Source organism: Squalius cephalus (assembly GCF_949319135.1).
Source record: "Squalius cephalus genome assembly, chromosome: 18".
NCBI classification, from domain to species: domain Eukaryota; kingdom Metazoa; phylum Chordata; class Actinopteri; order Cypriniformes; family Leuciscidae; genus Squalius; species Squalius cephalus.
In genome coordinates this window covers 13,391,684-13,410,224 of record NC_137139.1, presented here as the reverse complement: position 1 = coordinate 13,410,224, position 18,541 = coordinate 13,391,684, and the positions used below count along the sequence as shown (strand labels likewise).

General features: G+C 36.5%; 1 protein-coding gene across 1 annotated transcript in view; it reads left to right on the top strand.

Moving 5' to 3' along the window:
- The window catches only part of LOC307146054 (uncharacterized protein), a 58,610-nt gene that overhangs the window by 18,894 nt on the left and 21,175 nt on the right, over positions 1 to 18,541 (top strand). The window contains exon 2 of the mRNA XM_079849820.1: positions 14,350 to 14,514. Coding sequence (XP_079705946.1) covers positions 14,411 to 14,514 — 104 coding nt within the window. The 5' untranslated portion in view covers positions 14,350 to 14,410. The remainder of the gene's footprint in view (positions 1 to 14,349; positions 14,515 to 18,541) is intronic.

Here is an 18,541-nt window from a genome sequence, read left to right as displayed (position 1 = left end):
TAAAAAATAAGGAACATCCTGGATCTGTTTTTTCGCTCTTCTTTATTCTTTTTTTATGTATTAAGTATCGGATCGGGACTCGGTATCGGCAGATACTCAAAATCAAATGACTCGGACTCGGACTCGAGGGCAAAAAAACCTGATCGGGACATCCCTAGTAACAAGGCATGATGGATCCATGTTCTCATTCTGTTTACGCCAAATTCTGACTCTACCATCTGAATGCCTCAACAGAAATCGAGACTCATCAGACCAGGCAACATTTTTCCAGTCTTCAACTGTCCAATTTTGGTGAGCTCGTGCAAATTGTAGCCTCTTTTTCCTATTTTTAGTGGAGATGAGTGGTACCCGGTGGGGTCTTCTGCTGTTGTAGCCCATCCGCCTCAAGGTTGTGCGTGTTGTGGCTTCACAAATGCTTTGCTGCATACCTCGGTTGTAACGAGTGGTTATTTCAGTCAAAGTTGCTCTTCTATCAGCTTGAATCAGTTGGCCCATTCTCCTCTGACCTCTAGCATCAACAAGGCATTTTCGCCCACAGGACTGCCGCATACTGGATGTTTTTCCCTTTTCACACCATTCTTTGTAAACCCTAGAAATGGTTGCGCGTGAAAATCCCAGTAACTGAGCAGATTGTGAAATACTCAGACCGGCCCGTCTGGCACCAACAACCATGCCACGCTCAAAATTGCTTAAATCACCTTTCTTTCCCATTCTGACATTCAGTTTGGAGTTCAGGAGATTGTCTTGACCAGGACCACACCCCTAAATGCATTGAAGCAACTGCCATGTGATTGGTTGATTAGATAATTGCATTAATGAGAAATTGAACAGGTGTTCCTAATAATCCTTTAGGTGAGTGTATATATATGTATATATATATATATATATATATTGAGACATATATTTGCATTTTTTAACTATATATATATATATAGTATATGTCTATTAAAACTGACAAAAATAATTGTATATTTATATACAAAATTACAAATATATACTGTATATTATAATTTTATGTAATATTTATATATATATACGTATAGAATTTTAAATTTTTTGTTTATATCTGCATATTTAGTATTATATATATATATATATACACACATAAATATATATATATACACACACACATAAATATTTACATGTAGTTTTTATAAAAAAATGTAAAAGTAATTTATTTGTATATATATATATATATATATATATATATATTAGATTTTTCCATTATTGACTACAAGATAAAGATTCATTATTTCTAATAAAGTGTAGTTGAAATAGCAGGATTTTTAATCCACTCTTCGAGAAGCGAATGGATCGTTTCCCATCATCAAGTTCTTGTTCCTCAGAGGTCATCTTATCGTCTGTCATATCTCAAAGCTGAGGGTAGAGGAAAATGCGGTCAGCCTCTGAGGTGGTGACCCTGTCAAAGTCCCGGACCAGAAGACACGCGTGTCAGCCTGTCGTCCCGCTGGGCTCCTGATGCTGGAGTCCATGAGCGTGTGCTGGTCAAGAGATGTGGCGCCCAGTGCGAAACGAGATAAAAATGAGTAAAAGAGGGTTTGTAGCAAGGGATTGGTTATTGCCGCCTGCATGTATGACTGTTTTAGCACTCAAATTGCTTTCCGACGTCTGAGCTGTCCTCAGGGAAATATGGGACGCAGAATCAGCGTGTGAAGAGCGGACACTGAGCCGGCTGATGGATTGGATTGTGAGATGTGTGTCTTTGTCTCTTTTTTTGAAGGGGGATGCAGTTTGTGTGTGTGTGAGTGTGACCACCAACGTTTATAAAGCAATATGAGTTTCTGAAACCCCAGAGGTGTTGTCAGGCTGTGAAAAATGTTGTTAAGTCTCAAGCACACCAGTGAGACCAGCAGGTTCTGGATGAGCATCTAACATGTGTCTCAGGTTAAAGGATTACTTCACATACAACTTAAAGTTCTGTCGTCATTTACTCTTCCTTAGGTTTTTCCAAACCCATAAGACTTTCATTCATTCTTGGAAACACAAATGTCTCCATTGGAAATTTTCCACCAAACCTTTCACACTTAAAAAAGTTCTTAAGACATTGTAAAAGTAATGGTATGGACCATTTTTGACACCTTTTATGGTGATTTTGAATCCTCTTTGAAATCCTCATTTCGACAGCACTCCCGAGCTTTAGACTGCCAGGTTGTACCTTGGAGCAAAAAATGGCTATGAATGGCTATGTAGATCAGGTGAGGATGGGGAAGCACAAGATCTGGGTTGCGTGTCTAACCTCAACAAGGACCAATAGCAGGAAAATGATCACGACAGTTTTATCACCCCTGTTCCCTCGAGAAATGCAACCCAATCATAGGTTTTTCTAGGACATCTATCTCTTAAGTCTCTTTGGATACAAGGGCTTTTCTCTTTGGAAAAGTATTTGCTAAATACTAGAACAAAGTAATAATTTGATTCAGTAAGGATGCATGAAATTGATTTCAAGACAAGACATTTATAACGTTACAAACATTTCTGTTTCAAATAAATGCTGTTATAAATATGTTTTTCAAAGAATCCTGAAAAAAAGACATTGTTTCCACAAAAATATGAACATTGATTATATTCAGAAATGTTTATTGAGCAGCAAATCAGCATATTAGAATGATTTCTGAAGGATTACTGTAAAAATAAAATTTGACATTTTTTTGGTACAATCAACTTGGATGTTTAAGTCATTTCAACTTAAATAACATTAAACTGACTTAAAAAGGTTGAATCTTGTATAACTTGTACAAAAAAAAGTTATTACTACTAACTATAATTATTAACTTATCTTGATGATTTAAAGCAATGTAAAACCATATGTTGTCATAACTTATTGATCATATCATTTTTTACAGTGCTGAAGACTGGAGTAATGATGCTGAAAATTCAACTTTGATCACAGGAATAAATTACATTTGAAAATATATAACAATAAAAAACAGTTATTTAAAATTGTATATTAAAATACAACTAATATATTTAAAATATTATTGATTATAAGAGGCTTCTTTTAAAAACATTTAAGTCCTCTTACTGACCCCAGAATGGTAGTTTAAAAATGTGCTTGCCTCATTTATTGGCTGTTAAGCGTCTCAAAGTAAACTAGTTAGCCCTTGAATGTTGTGCAAAAATTTGATGGCATGAACCTTGCAAACGTTGCCAAATTCAGCGACTCTGTCTTTTTATTAAGTGCTAAATGTAGCAGCCTCTGCCACCTTGTAAACAGAACTTTATTTCCCGGTGGACTGATAAAAACCTGTGCACCCTGACTCCTGGAAATGGCATCCAGCCAGACAGTTAGATCAGAACTTGTTTTTGATGTGTGCGATCTGAAGCCTGCCAGTGAACTAGGTCAGATATGGCCCTTATTTTCCACATCTTGTACAACTTTTGTGTTATCAAACCCTTTGCGCTATTTGGTACAGGTGTTTAAAACACAAATATTAATGTGGGAATCCCAATCCCATAACTCCCCAAACCGGAAGCAAGCAGTGAGATCGGAGCATGATGGATGATGTAGTCCAAAATCTGACGTGCTTCCGGCTTCTCTTACCCATTTTCTGAGAGCTGGGTCTCTCTTGTTGTGTGTACAGTGGACCGGCAATGAATTATTAAATGTGCAGTGTTTGAGCAGAAATAGAAACCTGCCTTCAGAAGTGTGAAAATATTGCTCATCAACAGGGAAAGGGGACGGGGTGCATCGTTTTGTGTTAAAGAAACTGTGTGCTGTACTTGTGTAAAAGATTCTTGACAATGATCTATTTATCCATCAACTGATTGTATTGTGGTCACATCTGAATAAGTTTAACATATGCATATCATCAATGTACTATTTATTTATTTTAAATGTAATTTTCTAGTTTCTTTTTTAAAAAGGTTTTAAAATTTATTTTGTTCTATTTAATTTACTTTTTTTTTTCATTTTAAAATTTAATTTCTACATTTAAATGTTGTAATTTTACTTAAAATTAATTTATTTTGTGTTTAATTAAAATATATTAAGTTTATTTTTTTATTTAAAATTTAATTTCTGCATTTTAAATTTAAACTTTTAACTTCAAATGAATTTATTTTCAGCTTTATAATTTTACAGTGTTAAGTTTAAAATGTATTTTTGCTTTTCATTTTAAAATAAAAAAAGTTTTAAAAGTGAGCATGAAACTTTTGCTTTTTGATTTTGATTTCTTTCTGCACATTTTAATTTTAGAATTCTTATTCTATTATATTGTTTGTTTAAAATGTCATTTATTTTTGCTTTTATTTTAAGATATTTTTTTTATTAACTTACCCTTTATTAGACAAAGATACTTTTAAATGTGAACAGAATACTTATTTTTTCCTTTTCAGTTAATTTTCTAATTTATTTTGAAAAAAGTTTAAAATATTTTTCTTTTCTACTTTTATTAGAGATACTTTTAAAAGTATTTTTTTCCTTTTTATTTAATTTTCAAAACGTATTCATACATTTATTTTTAAACTTGCAAGACAAGTTTAGAATGTATTTTTTGCTTTTCATTTTAAAATAAAAAATGTAAGTACATTTTCTTTTCTACTTTTATTAGAGATAATTAAAAGTTTCAATTTTATTACATTTTTTATTTATTGATACATTTATTTTTAAACTTGCATGAAAAGTTTAAAATGTTTTAAAAATTATAAAAAAATTAAGTTGTTTTTCTTTTCTACTTTTATTAGAGAGAGATAGATTTAAAAGTGTTTTTTATTTCATTTTTATTTCATTTTCAAATTTATTTATAATATATATTTTGTACGGTCATGAGCTGTAGTTACAGACAATCAAATGACAAGAACTACAACGAGAACACACATTAACACAAACGAGAACCGTCAAGCAGTAACTCGAACACAGGAGTATACACGATCCAAACAAAGGAAACTAGATTAGGAACAGGTGAACATAATGAACTAATCAATGAGTAACCATAGCAACTAATTAACAACGGCAACGGATTTTTTAATTGAAAATTTTAAGCTTAGATGTTATGGTAATTTTTTTAGTTTAGAATGCCATTTATTTTGGCTTTTTAATTTTAAAATGGATCATTTAGTTTAATTTATTTTCGCTTTTGATTAGATATACTTTTAAAGAGTGAACAGATAATGATTGCAAGTGAGAGTGGCAAATAGGATGGGACTTGAACCTTTGTCAGTCGTATGAGCACCACAGCTCATCACGTCAACCGCAGCACCACATCTCCAACTGATATTGTTTTTCTTCTACTAAAATACACACTTGACACACAGAATGCGCTGATGGATGGAATGTAAACTACAGATGGCAATACACCGTTTTTTCTTCTCAAATTGGTGTGTTGTAAAGTGGAAAAGCCCACTCCCCGTGGCTGTTACTCGGAGATGTAATGATGCCGAGTGGTCAGGATCCCAAACAGGAGTGCTGGGACGGACAATCAGAGATTAGTCTCGGATCAGAGTGATTGCCAGCCCTCACACGCTTACTCAGCACTGACACTGAAGCATAGGGAAGGGATTTGTCACTCTCACGCTCAACGTGCTTCAAACGATGCCTGTGAAGGAGAGAGAAGCAACATTTCCAGGCTTTTGGCTTTCCCACAGCCTGAAATAGCCTTATGGAGAAGTGTGCCGAAGCCTCGGTGAAGCAGCACGCCTGACTAGTTTAGAGTTAAGATGCTTTATGTGAAGTTAAGCACTGAAATAATTTTAATCTGCTTTGAGCAGACGTACATTAGGACATGTGGAGACGAATTCAGTCAGCATCGTAAAAATCCCATTTGGGTGTTTTTACGGTGTACGTGTGGCATTTAGTCTGTTGTGAGAAGCCCTCGAGTGTTTGCTGATAAAGCCTGCAGTGACTGTAAACTTCACAGAGCTGAAGACCTCAACAACGGTCGTTTTACAGTATTAAAGAAGTTCTTAATGCCAAAAAACGTACCGCCATGGGTGTTCGCTTGTGTTTGGGATGTTCTACAGCAGTTTGCCAAGATACAGATCCATTTTCCAAACCGCTTGTGCAATGTAGGGTTTTTCCCCCATTCATTTTTAAATATGAATTTTGAAAAATTCTTTAAGGCATATTGTACATCCAGCCGGTTGTCGCAGAATAAATTTTGACTGTGTGATCAGGACCCCGACCCCTGATTTCTGTGATCAAAGCTACATTTTCAGCATCATTTCTCATCATATTCAGAAATCATTCTAATATGATGATTTGATGCTCAAGAAACATTTATTATTATTAACAATGTTGAAAATGGTTGTGCTGCTTCATATTTTTGTGGAAATCATGATACTTTTTTCCAGTTTTTTGATGAATAGAAAGTTTAAAGAACAGCATTTCTTTGATCATCTTTACTCTGATCAATTTAATGCATCCTTGCTGAATAAAAATATAAATTTCTTTAAAAAAAAAAAAAAAAAAAAATCTTACTGCCCCCAAACTTTTGAACAGTAATGCACACTACCGTTTGAAGGTTTGGTCTATCTAACGATGATAAAAAAAAATCTTGCGAATCATCATCATATTAAAATGGTCATGTGACTGAAAACTGGAGTAATAATGCAGAAAATTCAGCTTTGATTACAGGAATACATTACATTTTAAAATATATTATATTAACCGCTATAGTGCCAAAAGTTACGGACTGCAGCTTTAACTCTACAATAAGTAAATCCACTTCACCGGCTAATTACTCTTCGACAGCGATGCCATAGAAATAGACAAAGCTACCGCAAAAACAGAAGTTCAAACACAGAATTCTAAAGTTGGCTGCACACTTGTTTCTCTGGCACATTAGGCCTAGAGAAGATCATTTTTTAGCGGTCATACTTATTCAAAATAATTACCTTCTTAATAGAGTATGGGTCTCAATGAAGCCCCTCCTTCTGAAAAGCGCACTGTGCTCTGATTGGTCAGCAGGACCAGTGTGTTGTGATTGGTTAGCTGTTTCAGGTCTGTTTTGGAAATGTCACTTATCATAACAGTGAGTTTCAACACAATGCTAACTCAACTCAACCAGGCCTCACCCCTTTTTTTTGCCTATGTCTAGGGCATAAATTATTTAAAAGAGGAATATTGTCTCACGTTCATTCCCGGAAGAAAGCATTGTAGGCGTTTCAGGGAGTTCAGAAACAGTGTTACTGATATAGAGAATAACTCCATTTGCAGTGACTTTGTAACTTTGAAGACCTTTTTCACACTCAAACAGCAACATTACACACAAAGAGAGTTGAACATGTAAAAAAGCATGATAGATCCTCTTTAATGCACAGTATGGGGTTTGTTTAAATCTCCATCGCTAAGAAATAGTGATAGTGAAGCTTGCTGGCAGGAGAAACCATGACCTATAACTGCTGCCAGCTTGCTGAAATCTGTTGATACAGTAAGTGTAAACACACACATGTGGTCTTGGTGTACACAATCGTCACACTGCACTGGTCAATCCTGTCCGACCGTCAACCACAGTGTTGTGAGGAAGTGTCCAGATGGTCCTCCACAGTGTAAACCCACAGGCCACGGTGCAGGGAAGGTGTTAAATGGCTCTCCTGTCTGAGAAATACCCAACAGCAACGACTCACCCAGTTCTGAAATGTCGGGGTCAGTCGGGGACTTGTTCTGCAGTCTCTCTGAGGATATGGATTGAGGGGTTTTCCGCTCTCGTAATGAGATTTATCCGCATGGTGAGCCGAAAGATGGGGAGAGGGATGAGGGAAGTATGAAGAGCAGCAGGAGGCTGAACTCCCTCATTCTCACGAGGGCCTGTTTTGATGGAGTTTAGCTGTCATATTAGCATGACTAGCGATTTGTTGAGTGCATGTGATGCGGTGTCCGCGATTCCAACAGCAGCTCGGAAATAGGAACGTGGAACATTTACTGTCACACACTACAGCTCTGTTTCAGAGCCTCAAAAGAGTCTTTACTGTCTATATAGGTAAAATATAATCTCTGAAGAAAGCTAACCGTTAGCATTGACAGTTGTCCGGCTGGTGTTGGATCACCTCTATGGATGTAACCTGCTCTGTTGGCATTTGTTGACATGTTTTTGAGCCAACCACCTAATTACTATAGAGCCACAGGAAAATAATTTCATAGCAGCGCTGATTGGTTAATGACACCACGATAATAAACACAAGAAGTTTACGTTAATCAGTGTTATTTTAGTATTATTTATGTACTATTATAGTTGTATTAATATTAATCTTTTAAGTTTGTTAATTTTAGTTTATATATTAATTACTCTTTGCTCTTTTTAAATATTACCACTTATGTATTTATTTCACTTTTAGTTTTAGTTTTTATTTATTTTAAGTTAGTCATTTTAGAGCTTCGATTTATTTCAGTTAGATACCAAGGCAACATTTCTAATTTATTTAATCTATTATTTTTATTTTATTTTATTTTTAGCTTAATTTCAATTAACAAAAATGTTTTTAATAGTTTTAGTTGTAAGTTTACCATATTCATCTGTGAATTACCCATTCATCTGTTGTCATGGTTATTATATATATATATATATATATATATATATATATATATATATATATATATATACACACATATATTTATATTTCTGAAAATCAGTGTTATTTATATTAAGAAATGTTACATATCTCATTCCATCTCTGTTTTGAGAAAAATGGACAATTTTCACAAAATTGTGCATTTTTACACAATTGCAACTGTACTGAATCACACATATGCTGTTATAACTTAGTAACATGTTGATTTCAGTATCACACACATAACAACAGGTTCAATATAGTATCATCTGGATCCAATAGGATCCAAAGTGTAATTGTGAAATCGCAACACTACTTTTGTATTTCTCTTCCTTATGCTGACTTTAAAGGGGTCCTGTTATGCCCTTTTACGAAGTCTTGTTTTTTTGGGGGGGTGTACTAGAATATGTTTTCATGCTTGATTGTTCAAAAAAACTTATTATTTCTCACATATTTTACATTATTACAACAACTCTTTCCCCGGTCTGTCTCGAACGCGTTGTTAGTTCCTGTTTTGATGAAGCCACTCCTTCCGAAATACGAAATGTGCTGTGATTGGTTAGATGGGTCAGTGTGTTGTGATTGTGTTTGGGAAATGTCCCGCCCCTCCATAACTGTGAGTTCTGCTCTAGTGTAAATATTAAGGATGGCGTCAATTTCAAACCGATTCGAGCCAGATTCAGACCCTGACAATGTTAACGAAGATTAACGAACAGATTTCACAGGACGTTTCAGAGTGGTGTGTTTTTTGTAATTTTCTTATACATTATAGATACAATGTTATCCACCATTTAATCGTGATATTTGTCAGAAAACTATGGTAATACAAACAGTAATCGATCACTAAACCATGGTTAATTTTCCTAAGGAGCGGTGAATCGTCTTACAAAAGCGAGAGCTTACAAAAGCAACAGAAACAAGCTGTTCTCCATAAAATGTGCAGCACACAGATAAACGTTGGGGTCATAATCTTAGGCACAGTGTTTGTCTAAGTTTGTCCACCTGAAGGTCAAACAAAGGAGTTTTGGAAACGTTATGGAAAAAACATCGTCTCCTTGACATAGCGACAACACTGTCTTCTCTAATGCAGCTCCTCATCCCCTTTTTTTGTGTATTCGGTGGGCGGGGATTATTTAAATGAGTAGCATTGTGACTTCATAAGATCTGGAAAAATCGTGCTGTAGTCCAAACAACACTGTTTGTTGTAGTTCTTGGAAAGTGGATTCTGTTCAATAAAATATCTCCCATTGGAGTGGACTTTGAGCTTTGTAAACTTGCAGATCTTTTTTATGCTTAAACAGCAACATTACATGCTAACTAAAGTTGAAAATGTGGAAAAGCATAATAGGATAATAGCAAATTAAAACCAATAGAGCATCAGTCCTGTTTATTTCTCTAGCATTGTCCCAAAAATATGCACACAACTGTTTATGCGAATGTTTACAGTGTTGTGCGATTAGACTTGGTTTGGGGCAAACTCATCACATTCAGCTTGTGAATTCCTGGCCACAATTAAGGAAATTGTGGCAGGCCTGTAATCCTGCGGCGAGAGTTGAAAGAAGCTTTGGGTCGTTCCACGGGCCATTAGAGGATGATGGGAGGACAGGTTTGGGCAGGGAGGGAACAGCTCGTCTGCTGCAAAATTTGATTACAATAAGTGAGTGTGCGCATATTTGTGTGATGGGATTTAGATTGCATTCAAGGACTAGGTAACTACATTTTTGCAAAACTCCAAAAACCAGTACATACAATTCACTGCAGTCTCCAGCTAAAAATAAACACTAGAGGCAGTAAAACTTTTATTCCTTTTCACAAATTATTGATTATTTTTGTGAGTCTTTTCTGTGAGTCTTTTCTGTCGTAGTAAACTTGCTCAGAAGCTCATCTGGTACAGAAACTGTACTTGCGATGGAGAGCGATCGTGTGCGACACGATTAAAGCTCAAAGACTTGTAGAATCAAGCTAATGGCATGGTTGCTTCAGAAAATGCGTTTTTATCACACATTTGCTTTTGCATGAACCTTTTAGCGCCGCTCACCAAATACAATACGCACAACAACTTCACGTTCATCTCTTTCGGATAAAACTGAACATATGATGTTTTATTAACAAGGTTCGGGAGGAGCACGTTCAGATAATTAACACAGGTGGAGAGCACTCAGCAATCAATGGTAAGAGGTGTATATATACTCAGCAGTCTCACCTCATTCCATTGACAGTTTTTGCAGCATCCCTCCACCACCCCTTCTCCACGCTTCTAGTCCTAAGCACTTACATACGGGGGGAGTACTCTGGGTTCGGGCCGAACTCCGAGCTCGGAGCCCTCCCTCCGGACAGCACGCCAAATACGCATTAAACTTACCCCTTCAAATTATATGTAAGTGTGAACTCGTGAAGCTTTTAGCGCCACTCACTGGACATTTCAATTTGAAAGTGTTGTGAAATGTGCACGGAGCAACGTAATATCATTTTGCTGAAATATCGCCACAGGCATGCTTTTCCAATGAGCCTGGGTGGCAGAAACTATATGTACATGGCAATGCACATTTGCAATAATGAGACTTTTGTCATTGAGAAATATTGTAGTTGATTTCCATCTAAATAGAGTCATTCTTCATAAGTCAAACCTTTTTTTTTGTTTGTGGTTGTATTTCTTTAAATGACGCATTTAAGCTGCTAAAAGTGCAGGTTGAAGCATAAAGAAAGCTTTTTTTCTGTGGTAATTCAGAGAAAATGCACATTGCTCTGCGACACATTGCTCACTTGCCATTTCCTCTGTGCAGAAAAATGGGCTGCTACACACACTTAGATTAAAGTTTGTGTGTGTGTGTGTGTGTGTGTGTGCATGTATATGTTGCGTTTGTGCGTTAATCAGCGCTGCCATGGTGAGAGATGGGAACAACAGTGATGTATGAATTGTTGCTAGAGAAACCTTCCCATGGGGAAGCACTAAACAACACACTCCTCTAAATACTTGCCCTGTTTAAAGACTCGTCCGAAGCCTAATTCTATCTGTCGGGTTTCTACACCTCCATTTATTTCAGTACTCTCCCCACTTTCTTTCCTTTCGTCGTTTGGCTGCAGATGTTGCAGGCTTCTCAGCCGCTCTCTCTGGATCCGACGGAATATTTAGGAAATGTGCTGACAGCAGCATCAGACGGAGGAGAGAGAGAGGGAGGGAGGGAGGGAGGGATGAATTTTTGGGATGGTGGAAGGATGCAATAATATCTTTGAGAACAGCGTTTATCTCACACCGAGGCTTGTTTTATAAACCAGGCACACACATGCACGCAATTCACACCCACCGTCATAAAAATGGTGAATGCTTTCGGATTTCCATGACCTGCTTTCCTTAGTCGGTCTTTTGTCATATCCCGCTCTCTCTTTCTCAGTCTAATCCTAAGCTTTGGCCACATTTCTACTCTGGCTGCATGTGTGTTGTTTTGTGTGTGTGTTCAGAGGGGAAAGCTCAGGCCATCTTGAAAAATTGATATTTGATCCCATGTGTAAAGGAGAGGAATGAGTCCAGCTAGCTTCACTCCAAACATCATCACCGCTCTCTTTAGTGCATGATGCATGTGCTCAACAACATAGACACAATGATGGATTTCTTCATATGCCAGGCTGGCATTTTTTATGACATGACATGATGACTAATGTCAGAACCAGGTGCTGTTTTATAGAAAAATAGTGAGACTAAGTTGTCATGCTGGATAGACCTGCCCACCGGCACTGTGAAATCTCATTGGTCCAAAGTGACACATTTGATATGATACATAAAGTATATACACTACTGTTCAAAAGTTTGGGGTTGGTAAGATTTTATTTTAAAATGTAATTTATTCCTGTGTTCAAAGCTGAATTTTCAGCATCATTACTCCAGTCTTCAGTGTCACATGATCCTTCAGAAATCATTCTAATATGATGCTTTGATGCTCAAGAAACATTTTATTATTATTATCAATGTTGAAAACAGTTTTTTTGTGTTTATTGTTGATGAATAAAAAGCAGAACAGCATTTATTTGAAATAGAAATCTTTTGTAACATTATAAATGTCTTTACTTTCACTTGTAATGTGTCCTTGCTGAATAAAAGTGTGAATTTCTTTAAACTAGCCCCAAACTTTTGAACGGTATATAGCCTATTATGATTCACTTGTGAATTTGTCACATAACCCAGCAGTTGTCAAACTGCTTGTTGCTATATAAGCTTGTTGCATTGCATCTGATCAGGACAAAGTATAATATCACACTACTTATAAACCATATAACTAAATGTTCATGTACCATGGTTTTTACATGGTACTTCAAAGAATACCATACTATAGTAGCTACTACACATTCAAAAAACATAGTACTTACATAGTAAGTGAACTCTCTTTACTCATGTTGCATTAAATCATCACAGGAAGCTGGACGAGAGCATCATATATTACACAGTGACTTTATCTTCATGATGACTGAGACGTTAAAGCTTTGCAATGGTTAGCTTAGCTATGCCTGTATGCCTCAACAACTAATATTAAACTTCAGATTTAATCCCCGGCATTACTGTACACAGAGACAGATTAAATGGCAGCCATGTCTGTCACTGATGTATCCAAGCAATTCGAGACACATTTAAAAGCAACTGGCAGAGATAGGCTACTTTTTAAAAAAACTTTAATTTAAGTCAGAAAGTTGCTGAATGTAAAAAAAAAAAAAGTAAAGCTTTTTAGTTTTCTTCTTGCTTTAGGTAGAGTATATTGGTCATAGTAGGAGCATGTGAGCTGCATGGGGTAAAATAAATAAATGCATGCAAAGCTAAAAAAGATAAAACAACTGAATAATTAATGCTTGCTCCAAACCAAAACTTCCAAAGCTACAAAAACAGCACTTTCACACAATTACCCTGTTTATATGTTAAATGTTTACTTGTTGTTTACTAATATTTAAACTAATGTTTATTAATGTGAATTTTCATTTAAAGTGCATCTGTTATGCTTCTTTGGATATTACCTTTCATGTACTGTGTAATATGGCTGTTTGTGACACAACAGACTGGGCCATCTGACCAATCAGAGCAAAGTAGACCAATCACAACAGACTGGGCCATCTGACCAATCAGAGCAAAGTAGACCAATCACAACAGACTGGGCCAGCTGACCAATCAGAGCTGAGTAGATCAATCACAACAGACTGGGCCATCTGACCAATCAGAGCAAAGTAGACCAATCACAACAGACTGGGCCATCTGACCAATCAGAGCAGAGTAGATCAATCACAACAGACTGGGCCATCTGACCAATCAGAGCAGAGTAGATCAATCACAACAGACTGGGCCATCTGACCAATCAGAGCAGAATAGACCAACCACAACAGACTGGGCCATCTGACCAATCAGAGCAGAGTAGACCAAACACAACAGACTGGGCCATCTGACCAATCAGAGCAGAGTAGATCAATCACAACAGACTGGGCCATCTGACCAATCAGAGCAGAATAGACCAACCACAACAGACTGGGCCATCTGACCAATCAGAGCAGAGTAGACCAATCACAACAGACTGGGCCATCTGACCAATCAGAGCAGAGTAGATCAATCACAACAGACTGGGCCAGCTGACCAATCAGAGCAGAGTAAGCTCTCAGAAAGGAGGGGACATTGAACAAACTGTTTCAGACACTGTGAGAAAAGAGGTGATGCTGCAGTGCATATTATTTTGTGTTTTGACCTAGTAAACTTGTTGTTGGAAACCTTAAAAAGAAAAAGAAAAACGTAGGAAAAATATTGATATTAAACATCTTGACATGCCTTGACCCTGTTTAAAAGCCTTTTTTTCTGTTATCTCTTTCTGTCTGCAGGTGCCCTGGACGAGCCGTACGGCAGGACCTGTGTGTATGTGTGTGTCTGCAGCTCAGTGGAATGTTTTCAGATCTCCCCAAGGTGCTGATACTGGGGGCCATCGCAGCGGCCTCTGCCTTCGTGGTCACCATCCTTATCGTCTTGGTGTGTGTGGGGTGTCAGAGGTGAGTGAATATACACACAGACTGCAAACACCTCTTACCTATAATTCTAGGGTGGAGAACCAGTTGTTCATCATATTCCATATAGTAAAGGGGTCATGAACTGCATTGCTTTATAATGTCTCCTGGGGTGCACTTATAATGTTAGTATGAATTTATAAATAAAAGGCATTTTTCCTACCCTGATTTTATCCCTCTGGTTTGAACGCTCTGTTTGAAGGGGCGTGTCTGCTGTGAGACTTCAGTGTAAACGCCCACTGCTGTGATTGGCTGACATCTTCGCATATGAAATGTGGAACTCTCTCGAAAACCTTTAGCACGTTTTAACTATTACAGCTCTCAAGGTTAACTAATCATGAAAAGTGTTGATTATAGCATTATATTTATATCTATGGCATTATATTTAGATTGTGGCATGAAAGGCTGCAGTGATGATCATTGTAGACTATCACAGACATGTTGAGTGCATGAATGCAGTGATCTCATCTTTGCAACTCGATTTCTGCACACTAACGAATGATTTCATCATAACTAACAGTGCAAACACAATGTAAATAAGAGATTCGTTGATTATAACACAGGTTTTGGCGAGAGTCCAGAACTCAGTCACTGATAAACTCGCGCTATTTGATTGACAGCTCCAGCGATTGTAAAGGGAGCATTCTTTGATCGGTTTTGTATATATAATTTAATCAGTTTAAATAACATATTATTTTCATCCTACGAAGATATGAAGTCACTGATTTGATTTACTGACACATTTCATGTTTACTGATGTTTCCATCTTTCCACTTGTAAATTACAACTTTCCACTTCAAAGAAGGCGGAGCCTCAGAGTCACACCTATCTAGTACGTCATCGCCACGGACCAATGGTAGTTCAAAGATGTTTACCAGCTGGACAACTTTTCCAGAAAGTTTGCTTTAGCAGGTTGTTTCGAACTTTCAAAACAAACTTTGGCCTGATTTCATTCGAAATGACATCACACCAGTTCATTCTTCAATTATGCTTAAATGCACCTTATGCAAGACTTTAAATCGAATTTGTTATATCTTTTCTGTTATAATCTGAAATATCTCATCGTGTGGCAACTGCTGAGTAGGAGCAATAAGAACTGAATTTCTTATTTCCACATGTTCTTCCTCAAAAGTACTGAAGAATCATTAATTGAAGAATCGTTAAGGAACTGGAATCGTTAAGAGCAATCAGAAACCAAACCAGGATCCTTATGATTCCCATCCATAATGCTTCTTTCCTGAGCTGTTTGTTCGTTTGCACATGAAAGTGTTTCTGCACAGACGCGCCCCACTCATATGTCAAAAGAATGCGTCGGCTTCTTAAAAACTCTCCCCCACTCTTGTGTCAGGGCACATCCTCCTCTTTTTCTTTAGTTCTATCTCTCTTACTTTCTCTATCTCTCATTTCCCGCTGTGGAGCGACTTGATGAATGCTAATATCACTCCTTCAGCAGATTGCGTGCCCTCTGTAGGAGCCGTTTCGCTGAGAAGTTAAGCTCTGCGTCGGATGCTCGTTTGTGACAAAGACTTTTGCTTCGAGATATTACAAGGAATGAAACCCTCAAACAAATCAGTTTCACACACTCTCAGGCATTGTTCTATTTCTGTTTTGCGTAACGTTTCACAGAAAAGAAGAATAGGGACTAGACTCTTTTGTTGCATTCTCACCACAAAGTCATGTTTGTGCTTTACTGCAAAACAACTTGCTCTGAATTGTTAGAGCATGGGAATACAAGCTAACTGTACAGAAGCCAAGTGTGTTTGTTTTAGTGTCATTCCAACGGTAAAAATAGAGGTACACTAAATACGGCTGAAAATGTGTGCTGGCATTGCAGCAAAGTCAACAGATGCGTAATGGAAAACACACACTGAGCTCATTGTTCTGAGATACACAAATTATGATTGAGTAAAACCCCTTTCTCAGAATTGAAATATTCCATCTCATTTCCATTGAGGGGTTAAAGGGATAGTTCACCTAAAAATCTTTTCCTCATTTACTCACCCTCATGTTGTTCCAAACTATATGACTTTCTTCTGTGGAACACAAAAGGAGATATTTTGAATAATGTTCAAGCTGCTCTTTTCTATACAATGAAAGCATATAGTGGCCAGAAAATATAAAGTACCATAAAATATACTACTCATACACTACATTCTGCAGCTCTTAAATACAGTGCTATGCATACGTTTAGACGCCCATGCTAAAGTTGACTAAAAAGAGGAATAAAAAATCATCTTTTGGAAATTGAACTTAATGCCTTAATTAAAAAAAAATAGGAAAAATCCAACCTTTAAGGACACCAATTTTCTTTGTGAATGAATAATGTATCGTAAATAAATAAATGTTCTTCCTTAAAATACAGGGTGCATAAGTTTGGACACCCCTATGTTAAATTCCCATAGAGGCAGGCAGATTTTTATTTTTAAAGGCCAGTTATTTCATGGATCCAGGATACATCAGGATCATCACATAGCCTTCACCATACCTAGAGACTGGCATGGTTTTATTTCAGTTAGCCTAATAGCTAGTTTGATTTGCATTGAGAGATGATCTTATGGAAAGTACTCCATGCCAATCTCTAGGTATGGTGAAGGCTATGTGATGATGTGGGGCTATTTTAATTCCAAAGGCTAAGGGAACTTTATCAGGATGTATAGTATCCTGGATCCATGAAGTAACTGGCTTTTAAAAATAAAAATCTGCCTGCCTCTATGGGAATTTAACATAGGGGTGTCCAGACTGATGCACCCTGTATTTTAAGGAAGAACATTTATTTATTTACGATACATTATTCATTCACAAAGAAAATTGGTGTCCTTAAAGGTTGGATTTTTCCTCATTTTTTTAATTAAGGCATTAAGTTCAATTTCCAAAAGATGATTTTTTATTCCTCTTTTTAGTCAACTTTAGCATGGGCGTCTAAACTTATGCATAGCACTGTATAATCTCGCCAGGTTTGATGTCAAAGACGCCAAACGCCATTCATTCTTGCATGTTTTTATCCAATGCCAGGTTGGAAATGGAGGGGAAGATTTATTTATTTTTGCAAGTAATTACTTAAATTTAGCAAAAAAATATGTAAAAATGACCTTTGTTCACATCATATGACCTCAGAACAGTGTTTTTATTGTTAACTAAAACTTTTATAAATCATTTTTGGTAAATAAATCTAAATTAAAATAAAATATAAATATTAGATTAACATAAAAAGAAAAAAAACTTAAAAGAAGAATAAACATGCTGCCCTGGAAACTTAATGAAATAAGTTGAAGTACTAAAATTACTAAACCTAAAACTAAAATAAAAATGAATTAAAGGTTGTAATTCAGTTCATATAATGTGGGAGGTTCAAAGCAGAAAAAAACGAATAAAATGACAAGCACATAAGAAACAAATTTACTAAAACTAAAATGAAAAAAAATATAAAAATAAATAAATAAAAGCTAATTCAATCACTGTAAAAAAATTCTAACTTCCCCAACTCAAAAATTTCTAGTGACTGGTCACATCTAAATTTTCAATGGGCCCAAGTGAAATTCTGTAAATTATAAAATTACATTCACAGAATTTCACTTGGGCCAATTGATAAATTGGAATTATGCATTACCATAAAAAATATGCATTACCATAAAAACTAAGTAATGCAATTAGTTACTTTTTTAGGAAGTAACACAATATTGTAACACATTACTTTTACAAGAAACTTTCCCCAACACTGATTGTAGGTGCTTCGATTTTTTTTCTTTTTCGCTTTTTTGTGTTGAGTCAAAATGAATTTTGTGAAAGTCAACATTGTGCCTTTAAATTGAGCTTAACTTGTACTGAACCTGGAATATTCCTTTAAAACATGGCTATGCTGATGCTGTATTCATGATTGCATACGCAGAGTGCAGCTGTTATTTTGCTGCGTGCGGCTTTGCAGCATGTACATTCTGCAAGTCATGTGTGTGTAGACACAGGGTCACTAAAACCGAGGTGCAAACGTGTCCCTCCGGCCTCCTGAGTTCTGACC